This window comes from Lissotriton helveticus, chromosome 2_1 (genome assembly GCF_964261635.1).
Source record: "Lissotriton helveticus chromosome 2_1, aLisHel1.1, whole genome shotgun sequence".
Lineage (NCBI taxonomy): Eukaryota > Metazoa > Chordata > Amphibia > Caudata > Salamandridae > Lissotriton > Lissotriton helveticus.
In genome coordinates, this window is record NC_136059.1 from 1,057,251,510 (window position 1) to 1,057,278,825 (window position 27,316).

General features: G+C 44.4%; 1 protein-coding gene across 1 annotated transcript in view; it reads left to right on the forward strand.

Moving 5' to 3' along the window:
* Positions 1–3,653: 3,653 nt before the first annotated feature.
* Positions 3,654–27,316, forward strand: part of LOC144818439 (guanine nucleotide-binding protein subunit alpha-14) — a 580,856-nt gene continuing 557,193 nt past the window's right edge. The window contains exon 1 of the mRNA XM_078675859.1: positions 3,654–4,244. Coding sequence (XP_078531985.1) covers positions 4,124–4,244 — 121 coding nt within the window. The 5' untranslated portion in view covers positions 3,654–4,123. The remainder of the gene's footprint in view (positions 4,245–27,316) is intronic.

The window sequence follows — 27,316 nt, forward strand, 5'->3', positions numbered from 1 at the left end:
AAATAAAGTGCACTTGTAATCTCCTGGCAACCTGGACACAAACGAAAATTTTCAGAGAAAACGTGGTTAAAAATGGAAAAATACACAATAGAATAATCTAGAGTTATTTGAATTTGTACTTTCAGAAATGCTTGAAACAAAATAGCAATACATGTATTAATTTCAATGGTGGCAGTTGCCAATAATATGCTTTCACATTCCTACAGAGACAATTGTTTAATTTTGTATTTTAGTTATAGTTTTATATAGTTGAGGACCAAGCTCACAAGTATCAGAGTGCTGCGGAGTAGGATTGGGGATTCCAGGTATTTGTTCAGAATTAACAAAGAAACATGTGTTTTGCACATAGAGAAATGGGCAGGAGGCTAAAAATAAGGCGTGGAGTAAGGAAGAGTACCACCTTGGAGGATGGTGAATTATAAGCCAAACAAATGTCATGCACTTAGACATCATGGTGAACCATGGTTCTGGTGGTAAGAGGAGCATGAAGGGGTGAAAACGGACAGATTACAGTCTCATCTAGATGGATTGGAGTAATGTAAGAGCACTAAAAGTACCACCACATAGGATGCCGTTTTCTAAACAGGTTGAGTTGTGCACCTTGAATCCAGACAGAACCTCATGCTACAGTAAAAAAGTAGCAAGATAGGGGGGTATATAGGTAGTTTGCACAAATATGCCATTCTACGTGGGTTGGCAAAATTCACCTTTCTAGGAAGGCTCTGAGCTCTTTTTTTGTAAGATGTGCGAACAAGCTGTTTTCCTTATGGAAAGTGGCAGAAAGTTCCATAGTTTGATGCGGCTCTGAAGAAAGTTTGTCTGAGAGTCCTTTTCTTTTGAGTGTTTGTGGTCTTTAGAAGCAGGGAGCTTTTGCCTCTATGTTCCAGGTGCCCCAAAAATGTTAACCTTGTTATGAAGATCACAAACCCCCGGGAGACTAACCTGGCACTGAGCACGTATTTTTCTACCCAAACCTAGGCACAAGTGGGACCACTCAAAAAGCTATGGGCCCGATTTTGAGTCTGGTGGTCTTGCGAACGCCAGACTTGCGGTGGTCTGTCCACCACAATACAACTTGTAAAGTCATTTTGGCGGAGGACCACCGGCTGCACCAGTGAAAAGTTGTTCCCTGGCGGTGGCGCGCCACAATGTAATATGCTCAGCTGGACTAGCGCAGTCCCGCTGAGCATATTACGAGTTCCTGCACCGTCAGCCATTTCATAGGCAGAGAACCGCCATGAAAAGGCTGATGGTGCAAGATCACAGGGGCCCTACAGGGCACACATGCCACCCCCACCATGGGAATACATTGAGAGGGCACAACATGTGCCCCCCCTGTCTGTATTCCTCCAAGATCCAGCACAGCATGGATGTTACCGTCCATGCCGTGCTGGAACATTTTTGCCGTTCCCATTGCAGAGCCTGTTTTCCAGACACTGCCATGGGCAGGGGCAAGGACCGTCCACCATACACGAGTTAAACTTGCAATACGGCCAGCAGTCCTTGGGCGGCTTTGGCGCAGCTGTGCCAGTTCTCCACCGGCGCAACTGTGCCAAAGCCAAAAAGAGGCCCTATGTCTTCTGCTTCTTGCGAAATTCAAGAAGTGATGATACCCTTATGTGTAGCAGCAGGTTGTTCCATGCTTTAAGAGCAATGTAGGAGACGGCTTGACCGCCAGATCTGGTATTCAATATGTGTGGGATGTGGGCACGTAGGAGTCCAGACAAGCGGAGATGTCTGGAAGATTCGTGAAAGCAGATATCGTTGTTGTGGTATGCTGGGCTAGTGTTGTGTTAATGTTTATATATTTCATTCATCTGTATATTTGTGAGGTTTTATTTAAGCCGTATTTGGGAGGTTTAGCGGTGTATTCCTTTTTAAATTATTGTTTGTGTTATCCATTTATGCTCAGTGACATATTTATTTGGCTATTATCCAATGTAGATATGTTTTAGATGATAATGTTGAATATATGACATTAAATCTCTGCGTAACTTTTAGACCATGGTGGTACTTTTGATTTGTGATTTAGAGAATCTGGTTTGAAAACATATGTGTAATAACAGAGTTGTGTGACTGATTGTATAAATCTGTGTTGCGAGATATGGATTCTCCAAAGGGAACCTCGTGGTGCCCTGTCTCCTTGGTTAGAGGGACCCTCTCGTTCTCTCATTAACTGTTGTTATGTAGTGCCTTGAAAGTGTGGGAGAGAAGTTTGAAATGTGCTCGTTTGTGTGTTGGGAGCCAGTGGAGTTCCTTCAGGTGTGGACTGATGTCAGAGCAGCTTGGGAGGTTGCGAGTAATTCTGACTGCCGAGTTCTGAATGGTCTGCAGCCTTCTGGTGAGTTTTTTGTTACTCTCTGCATAGAGGGTGCTCCTGTGGTCCAACTTGCTTGTGACGAGGACGTACATGATAGCTTTCCGGAGACTGATTGGGAGTCAGTGAAAATCCTCCTCAGCATCTTCAGAGTATGGGAGCATGAGGCGCTGACGGTGTTGACTTGGGTGGTTATGTTAACCCCTTCGATGCTCATGACGAGCTCAGCTCGTCATGAGGTATACCTCTTGTGTGCTCATGACGAGCTGAGCTCGTCATGACCACACCCATTTCCATTATGGCCCAGCACAGGAGAGGATGTTCTAAAGCACCCAAGGTGTTAAGTTTGCTGTTGATAACGATCCCCAGGTTCTTGGCAAGGGTGGTGGGGGTGGCTCTGATGGCCACAAGTGTAGTCAAATGGTGAAGTGCCCTTACCGAAGATCACGATTTAGGTCTTGTCGGGGTCCAGGTTTCAGATAGTTGGTCTTCATCCAATTGGTGATTTAAGTCGTGCAGCCACTGAACTTGATTCAGGTACTTGTTCATGAGGTAGAAAATGAGTCCTGTGTTTTTGGCGTGAGAGGACATTTATGTTGAGAGCGGATGATGCTGACTGGAGGGATCATGTATAAGCTTGTGAGCTACATAAGGAGGGATTTCTGCTTTTTGTAGGCTATGCAATCAAGTTTCATTCGACATCTGGAGTCCAATGGGAGCCATTTTAGCTATTTAAGTATTGGTGATATACAGTTTCTGCTGCTCACTCCAGTTACCAGTCAGGTGGATGCATGCAGGTCCCATTTGGGTAGACACTAGACGAGTAGAGTGTATTCCCATAATCCATCCTGTTTAGGACAAGGGCTTAAACAGTGAGTTTTAGTTTGGATTTTGGATTAAATGCTTCCGTTTTCTAATGTTCAGTGGACAATGGGCACCTTTTACTAAATGTTAAGAGATTTTCGTTTACAAGTAAACGACTGCTCAATATGAACCCCAGTAATTTCTCTTTGTGTTATCAGGTGACTCGTGTGTACGCTCCAACTCTGATTATAACCTCTCACTTATAAAATATTAGCAAAAACTAACAACATTTGTCCATTTTAAATGGAAAGTCCATGCTGACAAAGCAGGTCAGTGTGAAAGGGCCGCATCACAACTCTGACAGGTGCACAGGTGCGCACTTCTAACAGAGAGTCTGCAACTCACTCCTCACTGGCTGTCGGTGAGGGCCCTGCACACCTCACCCGTGGCCGCCGGGGAACGTGTAAGGAGAGGCGGCCGGTCCCGCCTCCCAGTTCACCCCTCCTTCTCCCGCAAGAAAGCACAACGTTTCCCATGACAGTTCGGTGAACCGGACTGCAGGCGGGACCGCCCATTCCCGCTACACTCCTCGCCTCTACGCCCCCTCACACTCCTGAGGAACCTGTGAGAGCGGCCCGGCCTCCGACCCGTCCCTCCGACTTCCTGCAGGAGGAGCAGCCCCACCACAGACCTGAGCCTGGAGCCCACCTCCGCCGCAGCGCTCTGGGAAGCACACGGCGCCTCTCTCCGCTCCTCACCAGGGGGTTTGCTGTGACTTTTCTGGGCTGGAGCGCGAGGAGGCTGGGAGAGCACGCGCCTCCGCGAGCGTGGCGGAGGTCCCAGCCGGAGTCAAGGCCGTTCTGCACGCGCACCTTTTTTTTCGGGCAAGGGACTGCGGGGTTTGGTGTTAACTGTGTCGGAGCTGGTTTTGCTGGGCGGAGGGGGAAGGAGCCAGGTGCTGGTCCCGCGTTGGCACACTTGCTGCTGCTGTAGTCGGGCAGGATGGCGGGCTGCTGCCTTTCGGCGGAGGAGAAGGAGCAGCACAGGATCAACACGGAGATCGAGCGGCGGATCAAGAAGGACAAGCAGAACGCCCGCCGCGAGCTCAAGCTGCTGCTGCTTGGTGAGTGGCCGCGGGCTTCGAGGCGCTGCTCTGTTACTTCTCGCGTGTCTCGCTGATCCCAGTAACTCTCTGGAAACACAGAGGGTGCGCCTCCTGCTCCCCGGCCCTAGTTAAATTGTTTATTTATCTTCCTACTCTGACAGTTCGTATATTATTTTTTTAACTTCCCCAAGGCAATTTGTTTTATTTTCTCTCTCTCCTCTTCTCCATGGCACGCATGTCCTCTTTTTTTTTTTTTTTTTTTTTTTTTTAATCTCTTCTCCATTGCACTTCTGTTATTTATTTTCATTTTTTCCTCGCCCTCTCTTGTAATACACTCGGAGACTCAGTTTTTCCTGTCTTTTTCTTTTGCTCCAAGGCAGCTTTTTCCTTCCCCATTGCACTTTTGTTCTTTCTTTCTGCTTTATGCCCTCTAACTCCATGCTGACAATGTGAGGCCGGACACAGAAGGGGCAGTGGCTGGGGAGTTAGCACAGAAAGGATCCGTTGTTCCAGTGGCTGGAACCGGTCGGGCAGGGCTGCCCTTGTCACTGCGTGGAGGGCAGCTCAGAAGTGCCTGTAATTGCCCCGGGGCGACAGTGGAACCCGATCCCCGCCTTCGCGGAGCCTCACTGGCTCGGCAGAGCTGCTGCCTTCCAGGATATTGCAGACTTTGCTGTCGGGGGCTCTTTCACACTGAGAGTGTTTGTTTCTTTTGTTACAATCCAGTGCTCTGATTTTATTGTGGTTATTAAACGGCTTTGCCCGGTCCGACGGAGTCCAGAAGCTAGTGTACCCCAAACCTGCAGTCACACTGTCTGGGTGAAGTCGGGCAGGTTTCTTTCAGTCTGCACAAGTGTCTGTGTATATTGTTTATTCGATCTGTTCGCCTCTGCCCTTGCCTTTTTTGATCTCCACTTTCGTTCTCTTGCTGCACTTCTTTCTATTGGCCAACTTACAACATTCTCTTGTCCATCTCTCACTAACTTTGTAGGTGCTTTTGACTTGCATGTACCTTTCAGTTCGTTATGATTCTTTGTTTCCCAGCTCTTGGGTGCCTTTTTTTCCTCTTTTTGTTTGGTGCTTGTCTATCTGTGTTTCATTGTGTGTGTTTATTTTGTTCCTTGTGTCGCTGTCTAATCATCTCTGTCACCTTTCACGATGGTCCTGTGTGGCTCTCTCATTTTCTTTCCTGGTGCTCTCCCTTTCCAGGGCATAGGCCCTGCACGTGCCAGGGCTGTTTATATGATCTGCTAATGAGCCCTCCCTCCGGTATAAGTTTCCAAGCTGGTATCTATCTGCCTGTATTTTCTTTTCTTTGTTTGGGCCGGGCTTTCTGTTTTACTTATTTAAGCAACACGCCCTGTGATTTATAGATGAGAAATCTGTCACTTTAAGGTGAAAATGTGCGTTTGCACGTTCTGTTTACACTTCCTCATTCACTTTCTCCCCAAGTCCTAAGGGCCTCTGGGGTCTCAGAACCTATATTTTTTCGTAAATAGAACTGACCACGATTTCATAAAATATTTCATCCGTGCTCAGCGTGCTGTTTTCATGTTGTGAAAGAGGCTGTTAGTGTTTTATTTACAAAGGGGAGAGGATTGGTTGGAATAGTTCGGAAGAGTCTTTAAAAATGAGTAACAAAATCCGATAGCATCTTTTGTGTTTGTGTCCTATGTCACAATCTACTCGTTTTTTTCATTTTTAGGTATTGTATCAGCTAAGGTGTTTTTAATTTCACTAAAATTATATGAATACTATACTTAGTTATAGGGGCTTTCAGTCATCCAACTTAATCCGTAGGACTGTTATTGTATGATTCTTATTTTTCTTCTGCCCATCTACAGCATTGCATAGCTTCAGCTATAGGTTAACTTCACTATGAGTGATGCTTTATGCCCTTTCAAAAGGGGCACATCCACCCACAATGTCATTCCCTTCAGTGCCAAGAACGTCTGTGGAAATCTATGCCTTTTGAGACCAGAACAAATATTTTTGCTTTTAGACCTTTTTTAAGATCGTTGGAGTCTGAGCAGCTTCATCAACAGTAATGTTAAAAAAATGACAAAACAAGCATTGACAAAGCCAAAACCACACATATTGACTTTACCAATGCTTGTTAGGTATGTCTTGAGAACCCAGCTGTTTGGAAGACATTGTTAACTGTTTTTCAAAATATGCTTAGAGTGGGCTTTGGCTCCACTTGGAGAAGTATTATTCTTTCGCCTCAGGCGATTGGCTGTATGGTATGTCGTTCCTTCTTTTACCAGTGCTTACACTTGAATGTGTGATGCTCTATTTATGATATGATATTTCTTCTATGCTGAAAGCAGTCCTTGTTTTTTTTAAGCATTGGCAAAGCCAGTAGTGCATACTTTAATGCATCCCATGTAAAGAACATTTGTGAATGCCTGTGACATGCATTGGCAAATTAAAAGAGACTTATTGATTGTGTCAATGCTTGTTCCAGCAGAGCCTAAAGACCGAGCTGCCTATCATACTTCTCTGCAATTACCGCCTACGGTGAAACCCGTTTTCATGAAAAGTTACAGGATTGCACTTAGGACTTTTCATTGTAGGGTGCACACACTCTAGTTCATACCTGCTACAGACCAGGGATTTGTGCCTGAATACAAAACAAACAAATCCAGGGCAAATAGTTAATGGGCTGCAGGTGATCCATGACCCTCGTCTCTAGTGTACTAACTGTGTTCAAATTATGTTGTGGCACACAGGTATTCTACTTCTTGAGGTCATTCTTACTTCTATTCCGACATCTGTAATATGACACAGCCATGCATGCTAAGACATTGACTCATTTGCATCGGTCCATGTCGCTTGCTATACTATTAAGGAAATAACCCAGTTTCTACATTGCAGGTTTGCAAATTTGCATCTGCATGATGTGTATTGCAGACCTGTCTGAAGCCCCTTCTGTAATACCAAAGGTTTGTCAGGAGTGCAAATAAAGGTCCAAACTTATTTTGCTGTCCTGGACAACTTGATTAATACGCACCTATCGGTAGCAGATGCTGAGCCCATTGTTTGATTGTGCTCGCTGAACACTGTGAGGATGTGCATTTTCGCTGCAGTTGGATAACTGTGTCAGCTCTGCCCTATAATATATCTCCAGAATAAAACGGGCCACAAGAAAATTGTTCACTACATACAAGCACCACCTTTTAAGGAAGCAGTTTTAACTATCACTTTCCAAAAAAGTCTCCCTCTATTATACACACTCCAATTTTTGAGTGCTTTACACAAACACGAGAATCTGATTTTTTTAACCCGCAAACAGCCAACCGTACCAACTGGTCAAATTCAAAATATTAGCTCATTCATTTCTCATTGGTCTTTTCAATGTATTATCCCATAATCGCTGAAGCCTACTGAGCCCCAAGATGGAATGTCCTATTGGCTTGTTCCCATGGCAAATCACTGAAGTGTGTGTTGAAGCCCTATTGAGTGTGGTCCATGTTAAATAGAACTTTTCAACAGATGCAAATATATAACTATACTTTTTGCTTATTTGCATGTCTTGCAGTCGAACTACACAAACCATTCCAATGTCCATAATGTTTAAATGGACACACACATTCTTGAAGTTCAAAGGAATAGATGCAGGGGTGTACCTGAACACTTTTTCTTTGCGGTTCATCAGGAGTTTTGTTACCAAACAACGAATGTACTCGAGCTATAATTTTGGATTTAATCCTTGGAGGTGTTAGGAGCCAGTGAAGTCCTTTTACTATTGGGAAAAAATGTTGTCTCTTTATAACGTTAGCCACCATTCTAGCAGCGGATTCTGCATTGTCTGCAGATGGTTTGCAATTTTGTTCTGCCCCAGTTCCATTCAATATTGGCTCCCCCTATTAAGGCTGTTGTCTTCTGATGAGCTTAAAAGAAAGTGAAACCCTGTGTCAAGAGATAAGTTAAAAAATTAAGGTCTAGACTAACCACAAAGCAATTGGAGAAATGACTCCATAAAGGATCACAGTTACCCAGTTGTACTGAAAGCACACAACTGTGAATTGTTACGTTCCAATTTATTAGATTGTGACCGCAACTCTTTCTGTGTGAACAAAAAGCCAGAACCAGTAATTAATGCAGGATCCTATGAATGTTCCAGTAGTCACTCCCTCTTCTTTCTCTTCAGAATGGTCTTATCTGGTGTTCTGATGTAATAGGCCCAGTTTGTTGTTAATTTTACATCCTTCTCGTTTGAAAAGAGCTGGTCAAAGTAGACCCTGAATGTAGTCCTTTTAGGAGTATGTTGATGTTGCCTATTTTTAAATAGTTAAGTCTGCTTTAGTTTATTTATTGAATTTGTAGGGGCAGTTAGCATTAATAAGATTCAATGCTGTTATTTATCCGTAAATTCTATTATTTCTAGCCCTTGATTATCTGGACAGCTTTTGTGAAGGTGTCTGGTCCTGTGACGGCATAGGCGTAGAAACACATATTGCAATCCTGCAGTAAACTATGTAGGGATTGTTTATACGGTTATGATTAAGTTACAAAGTAATCCTAACAACAAAAGAACCGGGGGTCTATAACGAAGCTTCAAGTACTCCGAGCTGCTGCAAAACTCCTACATAAGTGAGTTAGGCGCTAATAGAGCTACATAAGTCTCTATATCTGAATGTGTGCCAGGACAAACATGTCGAAGGACCTACTGAGATTGTTGGTAAGACCCGTACAGAGATGTGTTGGATTCCCATCAAATAGGTATGTAGATCCAATGTTCTCATTTGGTCATCCAAAAATGGGGTGGTATGTCTCTTGATCAATGAGACCCATCCATCGCCCTTACTCAATTGGGTCGCACCATCAATCGCTAAGGTACCCATGAACAAATGATAAAGATGGGATCGAGTGCAGTGCAAAAATCAAAAGATGTGGGAGTTTAAAACAAGGGGTAAAAGGATCAATAGGCGAAAAACTCTAATGTAATTTGTCCTTTCCCTCAAACAAACAAGAACAATGCAGAGGAAGCAGTCTAAACATATAACTGCATTTACAAGGCCAACATGTTTCAGCCGGTAGGGACAAGATCCCATGGCTTTCTTCAGGGCCAGAGTTCTAAGCATTAGCTACTGCATACATAAAGTGAACGTAACGACAATCTGTAAAGGATATACATAAATAGTCCAAAATCGTGTTCCTCTGTACCAAACGGTGTCTCTTACATCTGAATAGTACAGGGAGTGTACCTCACCTCTCCTGGAACCCAGCTCAGGAAGAAGGAGGCCCCGCTCTGTCCGGCGTTGTCTCATCGCAGGACCCGAGCTTGGTGGAAGGCTCATGAACCTCCAAACATATCCCAAATCTACATTACTTCCCATTCAAATATGACTCCAGTTGTGGTTTGATTCTGGGGCACAAATAATTGGTTAATTTCAGATGTTCTTATTGTTGTCAATAAACCTGGGACTTTTATTTGTGATTATATTTCTGGGGTTTTGTTATGATCACCTTTCAACTATTTTCGTGGTGGTTCTGTTGATTTGCTCCTCTACTGCTTATTCTTTCTGCCCTTTCTTTGATTCTTGAATTGGGTGTTGTTGTTCAAAAAGCAATATTGGGAGATCCTGATGGATACAGGGAGATGTTCCAGATCCTGGGTGCATAGATAGAAAAGGCCTGCTGCCTCGTTTTTCTTTTTTTACACTTAGTGTGCAGTCTGATAGTGTGCAGTCTGATGGTGTGCCGAGAATCTTCAGAGTTGGTGAGCTGATTTTTAAGATCAGCGGGGATGATAGTCGTGATGGCTTTGTAAATGATGCAATTGGTTTTGAACATGGGGAGCCAAAGGAATTTAATCAAGATGGTAATGATGTGGGCATATTTCTTCAGACAATGGATGAGACATGTGCTGGCATGTAGGAAATCCTTGGAGGGTGCCAGTGTGGAGACTGGGAGGCCTTCGGATCCAGGCATTGCCACCATACAGGTGGGAAAGTATAAGGGCTGGAAGAGCAGTTCAGTAGGCACTTTCTGTAAGAAACTGTTTCGCCTTCTTTAGAAGTGGTGCTGGCCAGTCTGCCTTAGTTTTTTTGGCAGTGATTTAGCTGAGGGCGAGGTTGGTGTCCACGGTGAATCTAAGTAATGAAGCATTCAGTGAAAGTTGGAATGTCAAGGTGCATGTTGTTGAGACAGGTTGTACTGTTTCTTGTTTGTCTTGATGGTGAATGGTGAAGGCATCACTAGAGGGTTATTTAACAGTTAAAAGGCCCCTAAAACAAGAACCTCAGTTTTTGATGCACATATTTTTAAAAGATAAACAGAGCAACATTGTGGGACCCCAATTTTTTACTTTTTCCCAAATGTTTCACAAGTATATCTTCCTGGCCTTTTTAAGTGCAGCAATTCTGGGCAATACTTGTCTGAAAAATATGGGGTGTATACCTTCAAAAAAGAAATCCTGGGAACCATTGTTTTACTGAATTAGGTCTAGATGCTTGAGTACTAAATGCCATGAAGGCTCAGTACCATACTATTCATTTTATCAACCTTACATATGAGTCTGTGATGTGAATCTAGCGACTGGCATGCAGCCTACTAAGATATTCGATCAGCCGTATGGTGAAAAAGGTTTTCTGCCTCTGCTCTATTGAAGACACTTAAAATACAATTATTCCCATTTTAAATAAATATATTATTATGGAAATTGTGAAATTTCGTCTAATTGCATTTCCCTGAAATTCTTTTCATTCCAGGTTTTTCATGTCAAATCGAGAATTGGCTATTTCGTTGAAAAAAAATGCTCTCAGACAATAGTAGTGTATTCTAGCACTGAGTTGCAGCCTTACACTTCAACTGAAAGGGCGACAGTTTGTTGCATGGCTAAATGCTTAGGCCCCAAAGGCGAGACTGATTGCATTGCAAATGCTTGTTCTAGTTTTACCTCGCTTAACCATGGGAATACTTCTGGAGACGCCAAAATGGCTGACTCCACATACCATGTTTTAGCCAGACTAATGGGTGCCTACGCCCTTTAAAAGAAGGCTAGCCTACATCCCAGACAATAGGGATTTCTTTGACTTGTATGCTCATTTTTGTTGAAATCTGATTCTGCCAGCTTCGCTTTTTTTAAGGATTGCTGGGGGATCAATGCCTGGTGTGAGAATATTGCTGAGTGATGTCTAGATTTACTTATAAAGCTGTAAATTCCAAGAAAACTGCATGTCTTGCCTAAAGGCGACATTTTTCATGAAGCAATTTAAAAGTAGAAATCTTCTCATCAGAGTTTCTTTTAAACAATTTCGGAGTACATTTTTTTCTCTTGTAAATAATCTCCTGTTTAACTTCTGGGAGGCCGTCATGTCAACATTCTTTAAAATGGACATCTACTTCTGAACCTCTGTGTAAATACATTTTCAAGGCCCCAGAACCCAAATCCTCAAGAATAAGTTATGATTGATTTTTGTGGATTTCGTTCCCTGTCAGAGTTCAGCTAACAGGAGGCATTTGGCTTGGAGTTGAATTTTCAGCTGATTTCTCCTTTTTCTCTATGAATGGTTCTAAATGGTTCATTTATAAATGCCTTACACTGAATGAATGAAGTTAAATTGTAAAGCGTACGGCTACTCGGAGTGTCCTTGCGCAAGAGCAAAAAGGTATGCACACACACAGAATACCTTAAACCATGGAAGAAAAGAGCCAAGTTTCCAGTTTCCTTTGGAAGCCACCCTCCAAGAGAAGCGTCCGAAGGTCCATCGGAAGCTGATTCCATGCTTTGCTACTAAGAATGGAAATTCTTTGCCTCCCTTCCTTATTCTCTTCATGCGTTGCACTACCAACAAAGCAGCAGATGCAGAACTCAATGCTCTAGTAGGGCAGAAAGGCATGAACTGCTAGATATACTAGGCTGAACTGAAATACTGCCTTAGGAACAAACAAAACAGATTTAAATAATAGCCGTTTTCTAATGGGCAGCCAATGCAAAACGTGTAGGGAATGCGTGATCGACATCCGACTAGGCAGATGCAGTATGAACTGACCAGCAGCATTCTTAACCACCTGAAAACGACCAAGTAGGATCTCGGACACCTCAAGGTAGACTGCCTTAAAATAATCCAACCGCGATGTGATCAAAGAATGGATCACCGTCCTCCCACAGTGCAAAGGCTGGAGATACAGGAATTTTCTAGGAGTACAAAGCAGCCCAAACACTGGCCACCAATACCAAAATCTGGGGTTTCATGGACAGTTGGTTATCCAATTTAAGACCCAGATTTATTTTACCAATGGAGAAGGAGGGGGAGCCGGTAGGGCGCAGGCCAGATATCCCCACCAGTTGGTCAAAGTAGAACCAAAAAGACAAATTTCATTTTTATCCGTGTTACGTTTTAGATGGCAGCTCTGCCTCCACTCAAAGACTACAAGCATGCAGTCCTTGAACGTCTTTCAGCCGAGGGGAGGTCCCTCAAACGTGTAAAGCAGTTGGGTGTCATCTGTGTAGAAAATAATTTTACAAGCAAAAGATTGAACTAATGAGGCCAAAGGTGACATAAAAACTTTAAAAACGGTCAGGTAGGAGCCATGGGGTAACACCCTGCTTCACTGCTTTGACTTAGGAAGTAAAAGGCGCCACACACACTGACTGCCCCTAAAATCCTGGTACTTACTTCAGCCAATCCCACACAGAGCCTCCCACTCCCAGGTTGGTAAGATGTTGTAAGAGCATCGTGTGGGGGACGGTATCAAACGCCTCAGATAGATTATGCTACTAAAGCACCGTTGAGTGCACCTTTAGGGTTTTAGTTCCACACATCTTTCTACTCTTTGGCCAGCATATACCCACTCATAAAAGGTGGTACGTTCGGCATTAGATGATTCTCATTGATGTTGTAAAACTTGTGAGTTACATTGCACATTTGATATACTCCTCAATGGCTGACATGCTAATACCGCCAGCATCTAAGTATGTTTGCCTGGGGTTTTGGTGTTTTTACTTTGGATGGATGCAGAAGGTTGTGGTGGCACAGCACCTTGTTCATAGCTCCCTGCTTGTTCATTTGCTGTAAAGCCCACAGATGGCTATATTGTTTTTCTTATCTGAGGTGATAAGCGTTCACACAGTAGCTACCAGGACTGTCGATCTTTGAAAGGTTGGATTTCCTGTACTGAGCCTTTTTACTCTAACCTATCTGTCCCCTCTCAGTGCCCTGTGCTTAACAGGGCAACCCTGTCGACTTTACTCTGTTTTACAAGGGGCTGTTGGTATACCATTGCATTGTTGGTGATTGATTACCCTTGTTTCCACTCCATTGTTTGTGCTAGTACACATTGTATATCTATGACTTCCAAGAAACTGTTAGTGAAAGCTTTAAGCATCTGTATTAGGGGAGCAAAAAATTGTGTTTTTGTTTTTTAATTCTTTTTTTTCCCTCCCATAATCTTTGTGAAAGTTACTCAGATTATGTGAAATACATTATGCTGGACATGTGCCTGAAGATTGTACGTGAAGACATATGTCGATTAGGAAAATTGTAAGATTCTCATAAAAGACTCGTTTGAGCAGAACATGTGCTATTGCCATGGACCGATCCCTTTCATGGTTCCTGCAAGACCATTTCTGCTTTTACCCATCTTGTGTGGGTGAAAGTTAAGCCAAAAAGAAAACTGGGAGAAGAACAAAAATGATACAAAAAAATACACAAAATGCAGCAATTGGAAATTACACAAAATATTTTAGTTTTTTAAAAGTGTGACTAACAATGTAATTCCAACCTTGCCATGGAACTTCTTGTGTTTGAGAAAGCAATCCAATATATATTACCTACTGGCAGTCGCCAGTAGGTAGTTCTAGTTAGGAACTAGTTTCCATAGGAAAAGCGTTTTTTCATTTCCCAATAACTTTGGCGCCGGTTGATGAATCTTTGCGAAAGTTTCAAAAAAAATGTCCAGCTCCAGTCAGCTTCTGTCTTGAAAGTTTCAGGGTTATTCGTCAAGCAGGGGCTGAGAAAAAAGGGGGGTCCCAAAACACGTTTTTCCCATGTTAATTTCCATAGGAAACTTTAGACAATGCTACAGCCCGAACTGCTGAATGGAATTACACCAAATTTGGCAACAAGCTAGCTCTTGCTCCGTTCAGTAGTTGCTGAGAAATTAGAAAGACAAAGTTTTGGTATCTGAGCACCCAGGAGGGATTGCGAACCCTCCCGGGAACGATCTTCACTCTGATTGGCTGCCAACACTCCAAACCAGAAAGTGTTGGTAACCCAAGTCACAAGAAAGCAGTAAAACAAATATAAAAAACAAGAAAAGGGAGCAGGGTATAAACACCCTGACCCCTTAGGCCTGCTCTCCCAAAAAGATATATATATTTTAAATATTTCGGCCGGGTTGCTATGGGTGCGCGAACCCGGTCGTAAATGGAAAAAAGTAGAAGCGCGGGCTCCAGCGCTTAGTTTTTTAAAGCCCCCTGGTGGGCTAGGTCCCGGGGGCAATCCTCATTATTGTAGCGGGGGCAGCCCCTGGGACCGCCACCTCCCCGGGGCTATGTTGATTATGTGCGGGGGGCACGCCGCCCCCCGCAGCCCCGGGGACCGCCACCTCCCTGGGGCTTTTAAAAAAAAAAAAAAAAAAAAGGATGCGTAGGGGGTCTGTGACGGACCCCCCTGCCCGAGCCAACCACCTCCCTGGGGCTTCAAACGTTGGGAGGGGGCCGCGCGGCCCCCCTCCTGGAGCCTCTGATGGCCCTGGGGACCGCCACCCGGGGCCACCTCGGGATACTGCTGTTTGCTATGGCAGGGCGGGAGCCTGCAGTAGCAAACGCTGCTTTGCTTCATTGAAGTGAGAGCAGGGAAACCTGCTCTGGCTTCAATGAAGCAAAGCAGAATTGATTTTGAGCAAGGGGAGCTGCATGTCAGCAGCTCCCCTGGTGGAAAAGCTATGCCGGCTCCCGCAGGAGGCAGGGAGCCGGCGGGACCATGGGGGGTATTGAAGCTCCCTCCCCCCACGGTCCCAGTCTCAGAGGCCAGGCCCTGGGGGATGGGGTCCCCGGGGCCAATAGAGCCCTCAGGAAGGGGTCACGCAGCCCCCTCCTTAAAAAAATATATATATATGTGGCTATGCCCCGGGGATGGGGTCCCCGGGGCAAAAATTGGCCTCGGGAGGGGGTCCGCGCAGCCTCCTTACTGTTTTTTTTTGTTTTTTGAAGAATAAAGGATCAGACCCTTGGGGATGGGGTCCCCAGGTCCCAAAAATATTGTAATCAAATGCTTACTTACTCTCTTATACAATCACTTATACAAGTACACACTCATCCATACAGTCACTCTCACAATCAATTACTCTAACGTATAGTTATTCATATACTCCAACTCTCACATACACTGCCTTTTACATATGTAGTTACTTGGACATGCACCACTGAGACACCCATTCACTCACCAATACACCCATACACACACTCACCCACCCATACAGCTGTTTCCACATGCACTCTTGAACCCGTACACCCAGTGAATCAACCACTCACATCTATGTACAGTCACACACCTCCCACCCACCCACCCACCCACACACACACTCAGCCACCCATACAAATACTCAAGCAAACAATCGATAACCCATATAGACACTCATGTAGCTACTGACCAACCCATGCAGCAGCTTATAAAACAGACAGACTGATACAGACATTTACACAGTTTAGTCACTAACCCATGCATTCAGTAAGACACATGTAATCACTCACTTGAACAATCAGTCACGTACCTACTAAATCCAACATCCAGACACTTGTACACCCACTCATTCTCAATACACCATGGCATGTATATAATATATATTTAAAATTTAAAGAAATACAGTCACTGGATGATGTCATCAGTGATGTCACTGACCATGTCCTGAATGATGCAATATGTGACGTCTTCAGCAGTGCATTGCTGGGGCGCGAGTTATAGCTACTTGAACTAACTATAACGGCCGAATTTCTGTGGTTTTGTATGAGTGAAATTTCCAACTAATTATGATGTCCCTGAAACCTATGTTTTTTTCAGTGAATTTGTAAGGTTTTTTTAAATGCTAATTTCTAAATATAACGTGCCTGAAACCTATGGTTTTTTTCAGTGAAAATATATAATTTTTGTTTGCCATTGATAATGATGATAAGGATTCAGATCCTCAGCTGCCAATGTTCTCCTTTATCACCATCAAGTTTGGTGTCTTCATTCCCCAATAACACATTCTCAGCCACTTTTACTCCTGTGTAGTCATCCAATGGTTATGGCTGCCAGCATGTGCACTGCCTGTTGACCTTTTGTTGCTGATTGTGAAAGTTTGCAACAGTATTTTTACTACACTAGCGTCTTTTGACTCATGGATGTGTACAATCTGTCTTTCTGCTGCTGCTTCAGCTGATTCTTCACTAACCTTGTAGTAATTCTTGCTACTCAGTTGATAGTCTTTAGAAATTTAGAATTCAGATACTCTGCAACAGTTGAGTCCTCCTCTGACAAAGTATTTTTTCTTGCCTGAAAAGACACGGATCAGATTTGTTATCAGGCCAGTATCATTAGTGCCTTCTTTCCCGACTTGCTGAGCTTATGGTTTGCGTGTTGTTGATGACTGCTGTTGTGGTGCAATTTCTTTTCTGTATTTGTTTGCTTCTCAACGTGTGTGTATTGCTTCTCACACATGAACAATGTGCTGGACACCACAAAACCACCCAAATGGCCCTCTTGGATTTGGCTTTCCCACCACGTCTCACTTTACCTAACGTATATTATGTGGGGTTTATTGATGCCCCTCCATATTCCTGTGCCTAACAAAATATACATGGGTGATCTGACACCACCAACGTGTTCAGTGATGTCTCCTGCTCACTGTGCCTGACTGAATTCAAGTGGATATACTCAACCCAAAGTGTTTATTTTAGTATGTTCATTTCTACCATCTCACGAAAGCTTAGCCATGATGACAGTGTACTTTGCAAAAATTAACTGGGTACTGTGAATTTATTTACTTTAAATGTGACCATCTCTGCCTCCCAGGCTTGACCTCTTTCACTGTCCTTGACAATGTGGCGTGAGGTCTGATTCACAATGAGTCCTAAATCTAAGATTTTAGAAATAGGTCTGCTCCAGTTTTATATTGATAGCTTTTTGACTGTTCACAAAATAAAGATAATACGTGTGGAGATCTACTATGCTTGCATTTATTTCAGGCTGAACACTGGTCCCAAACACATAGGCCTGGCAGATGTTCCACCTGCAGAAAACCTGCCAAGTTTATGATTAGTGCAACATGCTCTCTGAGCTTTACTTTTTATCTAATGTTAATCGGGGACTGGGATTGATGGCGGGAAACATGATAACTGGAGTTCCGGGATAGGATGTATAGTAAAATATGACCAGTTCCAGCAATGAAGCTAGCCTTTTGTGCTAGTATAGGAAACATGTGAGTTACCTCAGCACAGGAGGTGCTGCTGTAAATTTTATTACTGCTGACTCAGCCTCTCATCTGTAATTAATCCATAAAATGGAAGCCACCTTTGTTTGCAAGTCTATGCAATGTAAATATTACAGTTGTGAGTATTATATGAAAATAAGTTATTATAATTCAAGTTCTTGGTATTTGGGGTATGTAACCGGACAACAGTGATAGGAGGTGCTGTAGAGTTACACGTCCCTTTCAGAATTAAATACCCCCAGCGTTATTAAAATATTATATTGAGATCTTGATTTTATCACTTCAGAATTCCAGAGATACTTTAAATACGCTTGACCTACCGCTCCTCAATACCTTGCTCAATCCTTCTAGTTGTACCTTTTTTAGCTATTTAATGTTCATGCTTATTCAGTACTCAATAAAAAAGTGTGTGAATGTATTTTGGGAAAATGAGCTATGTCCTACATGGAAGCACTCTTGATTGTACCGCAGAATGAAGGAATGCATGTTATGCTTGCAGCAATAACCTATGATTTTGGCGACCTTGGAAAAGGGTGAGACTCGAAAATCTACTCAAGAGAGATGCATTCATTGGATAAATCACAAAGCACTGTCATATACCGGAAAAATAAGAGAGGTTATTTCCTACTTGTAAATAATTGAATTATTAATTAGGGTGAGCGACTACCCAGCTCAAAAAATATTCACAACCCTTGTCAGGGTGAGTCGTTAAAGTCACTAAATTAACCTGAACTGAATCCCCCAGTAGCTTTCGCACAGAGCAGACAGGCTTCATTTAGAGTCTGTGTGCACAGAATCTATGCAGCACTAAAACAGTAATAAAGTTGAAATGCAAAACAATACAAAAATTATATTAATAGCACCAAGAAGCACAAAGTGCCAAAGACAGTCCATGGTTGTGGCAGACCGGAAAAGGAGGTGCAATTTGAAACCAATTGCAGTGCAGTATGGGTCAAGTACACCAACCAAATTTGTACAAATATTCTACATTGTGACTGTTGGACTTGGCCCTTTTTGCAGAGTCATCCCTAAACTTTTTGCCTTCCTCCTACCCTTTTTGCTGACGTAGTGTTGGTGGTTTTAGGAGTCTGGGCACTTTAGCATTGGTTAGCAGTGCAGAGTGCATGCACTCTCTGCCCTCCATAGGCTAACATTGGGAACTCCTCCCTTATGGGATAATTCCTAAATAAAACAAAATAAGTATGGCATGTTTGGTATGTGTGGAATGGAATTGATAAATGCTGCGCAATGGTGTGCGCAGATTTACTTTTACTATTTTAGGAATGCCACTTTTAGAAGTTGGCATTTCTGTGTGCTGTGTTCCTTCCTGCATGTCTGTTTCTAGAAGTGACCGGGGCTGGTGAGGAGTGGGTGGCTCCAGGGAGGCAGGGTCAGGCTGAGTGGGAAGTCTGCAACTGGAGTAGTGGGCGGAGAAATCCCCTGTCCCTAATTAGGTCAGTGCCTGCCCTGTACAAGGCTAGCTTCGCCCCCTACTAACACCCCTGCCAGTGCCAGTGGGGACTGGAACTTCCAAGACCCTTCCGGAAACCCCTACCCCTGGACCCTTGCAGAAACTTCTACCTCCTTCCAGGCGCAGGGCAGGGAGGTGTATAAATACAGAGGCTGTCTGCCCGTGTGGGTGTGTGCTTTTGCTGACGTGGAGGGGACACTCTGCCAGGAGGAACCGCCGTTGGACCTTGCGTGCTGGCCCCTGTGCCCCATTTTTCCCCTCTGCCTTTCTACTGGACCTGAAAGAGACTTTTGCTGGAGTAAAGACTGCTGCGCCAGGAGGATTGCCACCTGACTGAGTTTGACTGCTCCTAGGAACTGCTACTCTGTTTTGGCTGCGCTGCCCTACTGCCTGCTGATCCTTGCCCATCCTGAGCCCTTGACCTGTGCTTCAGGAGAAGAGGAACACTAACTTTTCATCCCTAGAGCTCTGGAGCCCTAGTACCTTGTGAGCACTACGACTGGATTCTGCATCCTCCATTTCTGCACTATAGTCTAGCTGCCCAGGAGGCAAGGGCCGTCTATCTCTTGCAGCGCTGTGCTGCGTGGTGTTCCCTGGAGGAAACCCCCGGCGTGGGAATCCCCTTGTGTGCTACAAGGAGCGGATGCCCACCCCGCAGTTTCTGTGCTTTGTATGCCTTCTACAACAGCGGGAGCCCACCCCGCCTGCTGCCAGGGAGAGTTGCTGATTTAAAAAGACCACGAAAGCCCACCTCGCATTTACATCCTCGCGTGTGCCCACCCCGCATGTGGCCACTTTTTAAAGTAAAGTGGATGCCCACCCCATGTTTCCTGCAGTTTTCTCACGGGTGCCCACCCCGCAATTGTTTTTATTTGAAAGTGGGTTCCCACCCCGCGAATCACCGCCACAGCCCGATCCGCGAGAAGGAAAGCGAGGGCTTCCCCTGTGATGCCGGGGGAGCCGCACTGTAATTGGCGCCAGAAATAGGAAGCCTGGATGTGAGGCAGGGACCGGCCAATCAGGGAACGGCCTGAGCAGAAAGCAGCCGGAGTACGGGGCTCCCGTAGCCACGAGGAGAGCCCCGGTTGCTGTGCCCAGTGAGGTGTTTCCTGGTGAGTGGAGGAGGGAAGTCGCGAAGCAAGGAGAGGCCTGGAGGCGGCCTTTTGTGGTGCGGGGCTCCCGTGAGCGTGGGAGAGCTCTGCGGGTCTGGCCGCAAGATGAAAGCCCCCGGAGTAGCACGAGGAGACCGCCGATGAGTGGGGGCTGGCCTGGGGAGCGGGAGCCGATGCCTAATGCAGAGACCCTGAGGGAGTCTCTGGTGGGAGGGACTTCGCCGGTGCCTGTCATGCATGAGCGGTCCCATGGGAAAGCGGTCCGCTCCAACGTCCTGGGGGCACCTTTTGAATTCAGAGTCCCAGAGGGGGCTTCAATCTTGGCAGTGCTTTTTGGTTTGCACAGCTGCGCTGCAGGAGCGGGCCGCTGTAACTCCTTGGGCATAACCATTTCTAGAGTCCCAAAGGGGGACTCCAACGTGTCAAACTCTTTTGGGCTTCACAGATATGCCGCACCAGCGCGGGCAGCTGCAACGACGGGGCTCTCCTTGATTTCAGAGTCCCAGCGGGGACTCCAATTTACAAGTACTGGTTTTTGGTCACAGCTGCACCGCAGGAGCCGGCAGCTGCAACGGTGTGGGCACTTTGGTACTCTCAAGCCCCAGAGTAGGGGCTCCCCTGGCGCAGGGGCGCCACAGGCTAATCTACACCGTGCATGGCAATTAAACTGTGAGCAGTCTTTTCCCCCAGGTTTTGCATTGCTAATATTATGCCGAATTTGTGTCTGAGGCCTAATGAGAATACCTGATATGTTTTTATGCCTAATGCTAACTTGATTTATGCTCATCCTAATATGGTTATGCATAATGTCTTTTTACCCTAATGATGTTGCATTTATGCTATAAGGAGGCCTAACGTCAGGGTATGAGGTTCTAGGTTTGAGCCAGATCTAATGTCCTCCTATGGTGCTTTCTTTCTATGCCTGAGCTAATGGGGTCATGGCAATTGGATTTATGACTAACATGATAATGCTCAGTTCACTATTTTACCAGTAGCTACTGGCTGTTATTACTGGTTGTTTTGCATGTATTCCTTGTGCTGGTGATGGTTCTGGCAGCGACCCGATTAGCGCTGCCTTGTACATAATCCCCTGTAAATAGTGTCCTGGTGCCTGTAAGCATGGTGTATATGTCTGTGATTTTAATGTGTTTTTATAATACAAAGGCTATTTTCATATAACCTTGTGTAGTCTTTTTGTTGTTGTTTGTAGTGTGCCTAGTGTGTCGCCACTGTGTGTGTGTGTGTGTGTGTGTTGCGCAAACGTTTTACACATTGCCTCTGGGATAAGCCTGACTGCTCGTGCCAAGCTACCAAAGGGGTGAGCAGGGGTTATCCTCAGGGTGTAGCTCTCTCGTCCTGACTAGACCGGGGGTTTCTGCCTGGCTTTGGTGCGTGCCCTAGCCTACCGGGAACCCCCATTTCTAACAGTGACTCTAGTCCTTTCCACCACAGGATCATGCTTCTTAAGCCCCAGGATTTCTGGGGAAGCTCACCAACTCAAAGGTTGTCAAAGCAGAGTCCAACAACATGCCCAGTTGTCAGTGTTGTCAACAGTGCAGTTGCAGGAAAAGGCCTTTTGTAGCTTGTTGTGTCCCTATAGCTGTAACCGGTCAGCCATGTGACCTTTGGAGTCCACTTCTTTGTCCTGTCTACAACAGGGAGCAGTTATAATCTTCTGGGCTTATCTCAGGTCACAGACAGCTGGTCCAGTCCTCTTCTGTTTTTCCTCACTTACTGGAATGTTCTGAAGTGGGTGCCTGGAGAGGCCACCTGGATGTCTGGTATGAGCTAGTGGGTGGGAATTGCTCCTGGCAAGCCCGAACTAATGGGGTAAAATCTTCTGGGGGCAACATTACCCACTTTGGGTATTTTCCAGATGGCAAAAGCCATTTGTCAACACTAAACTTGGGCCTCGAGGGCTGTGGTGTGTGTCTGGAGCATACAGTGGTAAACCTAGTGTCGTCCCACATCTAACACTAAACTCCAGTTTGGGGGAGTCACTCTACCCACAATAAACTCTGAGACAGAAATCTGGTAGAACAACTGTAGGCTTTTCCAACAACCAGACAGTGTATCCACAACAATTGTTTTGGTATCCTGTTTTTCTTCCTTTCAATTGTGCCCCCAGGGTTGTGTAAAAACCCAGAAACGGAAGTCTGGTTGAACAAAAGGAGGGGTTTCAGCAACCGGACAGTTGATACACAAAAATTGTTTGGGCATCCTGTTTCCCTTTCTTTCAAGTGCACCCCACGTGTTATAAGCAAACCCAGCAGACGTTTCAAGCAGGATTTGACATTCAAGCAGGATTTGACATTATAATGTCAAAAAGATGCTCTCAGCCCCACACTGCATAATCTGTCGTGCTCAGGTCAGCCCTTTCAGGTCCGCATAATATTTGCTCATGGGATGCACATTGCACCTGTTCCTCACCAATATAAATGCTAATTACTGGCTGGCAAAAGTGGGAAAGCAAATTCATATTTGCCTCCAGGAGCCTCAGGCAGGGAAAGGGTAACTTTCTGAATGTTACTTTTCTTTAATATTTATTGAAAATCTGCATTTACCATTGAATTGGATTTTTAATAGCGATTTAGAAATTGTGGAAAATAGTTTTTTGGTGCTAGTCAGTTTAAGGACAAGTTAACATTATATTGCTAAATATCCTACTTTTAAATACTATTCACTGCCTACTTTTAAATACTATTCACTGTGCCTTGTGAGGAACAAGGCCTAAATATGTGTGACTTACTAATATTTAGAAGGGAGATTCTGGCCTGTTTTGACAGGTTGATTTGAGTGTTTACACTGCTACAGTCGGGCTACACAGGGTATGCCTGAAACCTTATGTTTGCTCCTTTGCTTTAGTGCATGGTGCAGTAGGTGCTTCACTCCACTGGTTGCATTTATTTCCAGGCCCTTGGTATGCCTTGGACCATATAATAGGGGCTTAGAGTTAAGATATATATATATCCAGCAATTTATCACTGGTTCGCAGGGGTAAAGAGTACTGAGTTCTAAAATCAGTAAAAATATGGTGTCTGGTAAAAGACACACAATATGGAATGATCACTCAGAAAGGCAGACTCCCTACACGGTGTATTCAGTGTAGTTGGTTTTCTAGTCTCTGCATTCTTTTCTTGAATATTTGATTGTATTCTGGATGAATTTATATGCCCCCTATTGAGTAGAAACAGTGGATCTTTAAAGCATTGCATAGATATAAAATAGCTTTTCTTTGTCGGGGGAGGTGGGAAAACAAACCATGGTGCGCATTCTGATGCCTACCATGCCACTTGCTCCTGAAGACCAAAATGATTGAAATAACTCCATTTGACAGGCAGTGGGGGGTCATGGCTTGCGTCAATCCCTGGGGAGCAAAGCCTTTAAGCCCCTCCTCACCAGGGGTAACAGGATATCCAGGGTTGCCTTTGACCGCTGGGAGACAGCCCACTCCCTGTTCATGCACACCACCTCAAGGTAGGCCAGCAAAATACTGGTCAACTTTGGAAAGGTGTACAGTCTTAAATGATGATTCAGTAGTGTTAGCCTACAGGGAAAGGCAGTGGGATTGTATTTGCATGGAGATGCCCCATCTGTTATTTCTGAAGTTTGGATATGATGCAGTTTCTCAAACGTGATGGTGTCTCTGCCTATTGCTGACGGGAAAGACTGTTCATGTATGTGCGACAGCCAATTACATAGCACACACCATGTATCCATCAAAACACTACTTATGCTCTGCTATATTTGTTTATGCTCACTGCCCATCCTAACCTCTTCCTCCAGGGTTCCACCTCCCTGATAAAGGTTCACTCGCTTAAATTAATTTCTGAAAAACGAAGGCTCTGTAGGTGGGCCTTAATCCCCTCTTCCTGTGCTCTTCAGTAACTGTCAAGTCAACATGGAATGAACACGAGCTTTGGGGCATGAATTGGAGAGGAAATTAATTTAGAAGCCTCAAATTGGTGACTTAGTCCAGCCCGGCCTATTTCAGACTCAAGCCCTAAAAAAGATTTTCCATAAGTGATTTTATAATTAGTAGTGCAGATCTACCGCCTTAAGGATAATTTACTCTGTGGTGCTCTTTCTAAGAAACATCCCAGACTCTGAGAATTCTGTACTTTGCAATTTATCTCATTCCAGCAACCCCGGGTAGTTTTTTTAACATTTGTTATGCGCCTGCACACACCTTGTGATCGTGGGACTGATTGTGTGTCCCCCAGGTTAATATTCGGTTTGAAGAGCGTCATATGACATTCCATTGCACTCTTCCTGAGTATGTTAATGAAAACACCTGTTCATTCGTACCTCCTACCCATCTGGATTAGGATAAATGTAGGTTTCTTAATGTTTTGCGACAGATCATTACATTGCATTAATCTTCTACATATTTAACATTAAGCTTAATCTAATTATTGCCTAAAAGTTTCTCTGCACGGTGTGGAATCAGTTTGACTCTACCACTGTTTGCCAGCACAGGATTCGCGACTGTAGGTGGGCAGAACATTGAACCCAAAGGGCAAAATGACTGATTCTCATTGATTCATCTCCGTCCATCCCTCTGTGGAATGCATCGCTGTTTCTCATTTCATTTCTGCTTCTGTCCAGTCAAACGCAGGGTAGGGAGCATGCACAACCTCTCCAAAATATTTTTCATTCCTCCATTTTCAGGTGACCATGCCAATCTGACCAGTGCCAGTGACCTCCATGCGGGAGGGCCCATTGTGTGCCACTTTACAGCAAACCCGGCTCAGTTTTGGGTTACCCCATGTGACAAAATGGCTTTTAAACCAGGAGTTAATAAGCACAGCTTATCAATTACGCACCGCTTTTGGAGATCGTGTCTAAATCCATTTAGAACACCAAGTATGAGTTCAATGTTAGTGAAGCAACTGGATGTGGGCCGCTCCTGGTGGGCGTTTCAAGAGCTGATGATCTCTATGAAGTCCACACATACTATTTGCACATCAATTTAGGAATACAGAGTGTACTGCCTCTGCTGCATAGCTATGGTACGGTCTGTAATTACAGATGTATACTCTTATACAGATATTTATTAATTATAGGAATGTGATAATGTTATTATAGACTGCCCTATTAATAAGATGATTTTTGTTAATCAAGTAATAAAGAACTCATTCATTCATTCAGCCTCTGCTGGTCTTCTCTGCTTCGCAGATCCTTATTTAATGAAGTAGTAGGAAGAGGTCTTGTTTGGTACATGCGCCTCTGAAAGCGATAAAGGCCCTTTCTTTTACCCACGGGTACTTCTTTAGGAGCTAGTCTCCGAATAGGGTGTCTTTCACTCATATAATGTGGTACTGATCGCATTTACAATGTGATATTCTTAAGAAAAAATAATTGTGACGTTTCAAAGTATTTGCATACAAGTATGAGGTGTCTGAATCTTTTCCTTCTGGCCTTTAACTGAAAGGATGCAAGTGTCTGCATATCTGTAGGCGATAATGCTTTACAGCCGGTTTGCTCTTGCAATCCGTAATCCGCACAAGCTACATTTGAATGAGGTGGAATGGCTGAGGAAGCTAGTTTGTCCATGAAATATTGATCTGTATGTGACTTTTGTTAGTATAACTACCTTGCTACATGTATGTTCTACCTATCTATGTAGTGTGGATTTAACCATTAAATGATTATTGAGGTCATATACATTCTTCTCTTGATTTCATAGATTTCGACATAGATATATGTATGGTTGAGTTTATCAGATGTACCTTCTGCAGTTTGCTTGTAGTTCTATTGCAGTAGGTGTTTAAATAATTAATAGGTTATGGAGATTAAATGGGTGTGTCGTCTAAATTGTTTGGTTGCCCACTGGGTTAGTTAGAATTCCCATTACTTGACTTGTTACTATCTGAGTGGTTAAACTGGAGTTAATACATTGATACATTTTCACGTTAGCTTTTGAGTGGTGGCTAACTTTTTCTAGGCTCCTGTGCTGAAAGGTTTTATGGCCACTGCCGCCCTGGTCATTTTGAAATACATTACACATTTAGTTTCCGTTTTAATCTTCTTGTTTACTTAGCAAAGCCCGCGCCTTTACAGTTTGTGTACCCATTGCCTTCTGAATGCCTAACATGCGCAGACTTATTGAGCGTGGGAGATCACCGAAACTATTCGTCAACTTATGGCCTTCTTAGCCCGAAACACAATGAGCATAGGAAGGGAAACCCACAAATTTCCCTTGCAAATAGGATGCACCCTATTGTGAGTAGTCGCTCAGTTCATATATTGTATTGGTAAAAATTCAGTCTAACTTTGAGAACACGATACAGAAAAGGGGGTGGTGATGAACAGAGTGTCTGAATTAAGCAGACCACTCTTACCCAGTCCAAAGATCAGGGCTTGATCCATCACCGTTATTTATCTCACTGCCCCATCCCAGCTCAGAACCTGGCTATATGCAAATTAGTCTGTCCCTGGCCCAGTGCATCATGGGAACAGGGCAGACCAAACTACCAAGCCAATTCTTCACCAGAAAGGAGACAAGCTACCGGGGACCGGTTTCTGGCATTTCAGCCTCTTCGGCCCGGCTTGCTTGAATCCTGATGGAGCAGTGAGAAAGGGACTCATGTCTGAGTATACCCTGCCACACCTATAGTGGCCAAAAACGATACAGAAAAGGGGGTGGTGATGAACAGAGTGTCTGAATTAAGCAGACCACTCTTACCCAGTCCAAAGATCAGGGCTTGATCCATCACCGTTATTTATCTCACTGCCCCATCCCAGCTCAGAACCTGGCTATATGCAAATTAGTCTGTCCCTGGCCCAGTGCATCATGGGAACAGGGCAGACCAAACTACCAAGCCAATTCTTCACCAGAAAGGAGACAAGCTACCGGGGACCGGTTTCTGGCATTTCAGCCTCTTCGGACCGGCTTGCTTGAATCCTGATGGAGCAGTGAGAAAGGGACTCATGTCTGAGTATACCCTGCCACACCTATAGTGGCCAAAAACGATACAGAAAAGGGGGTGGTGATGAACAGAGTGTCTGAATTAAGCAGACCACTCTTACCCAGTCCAAAGATCAGGGCTTGATCCATCACCGTTATTTATCTCACTGCCCCA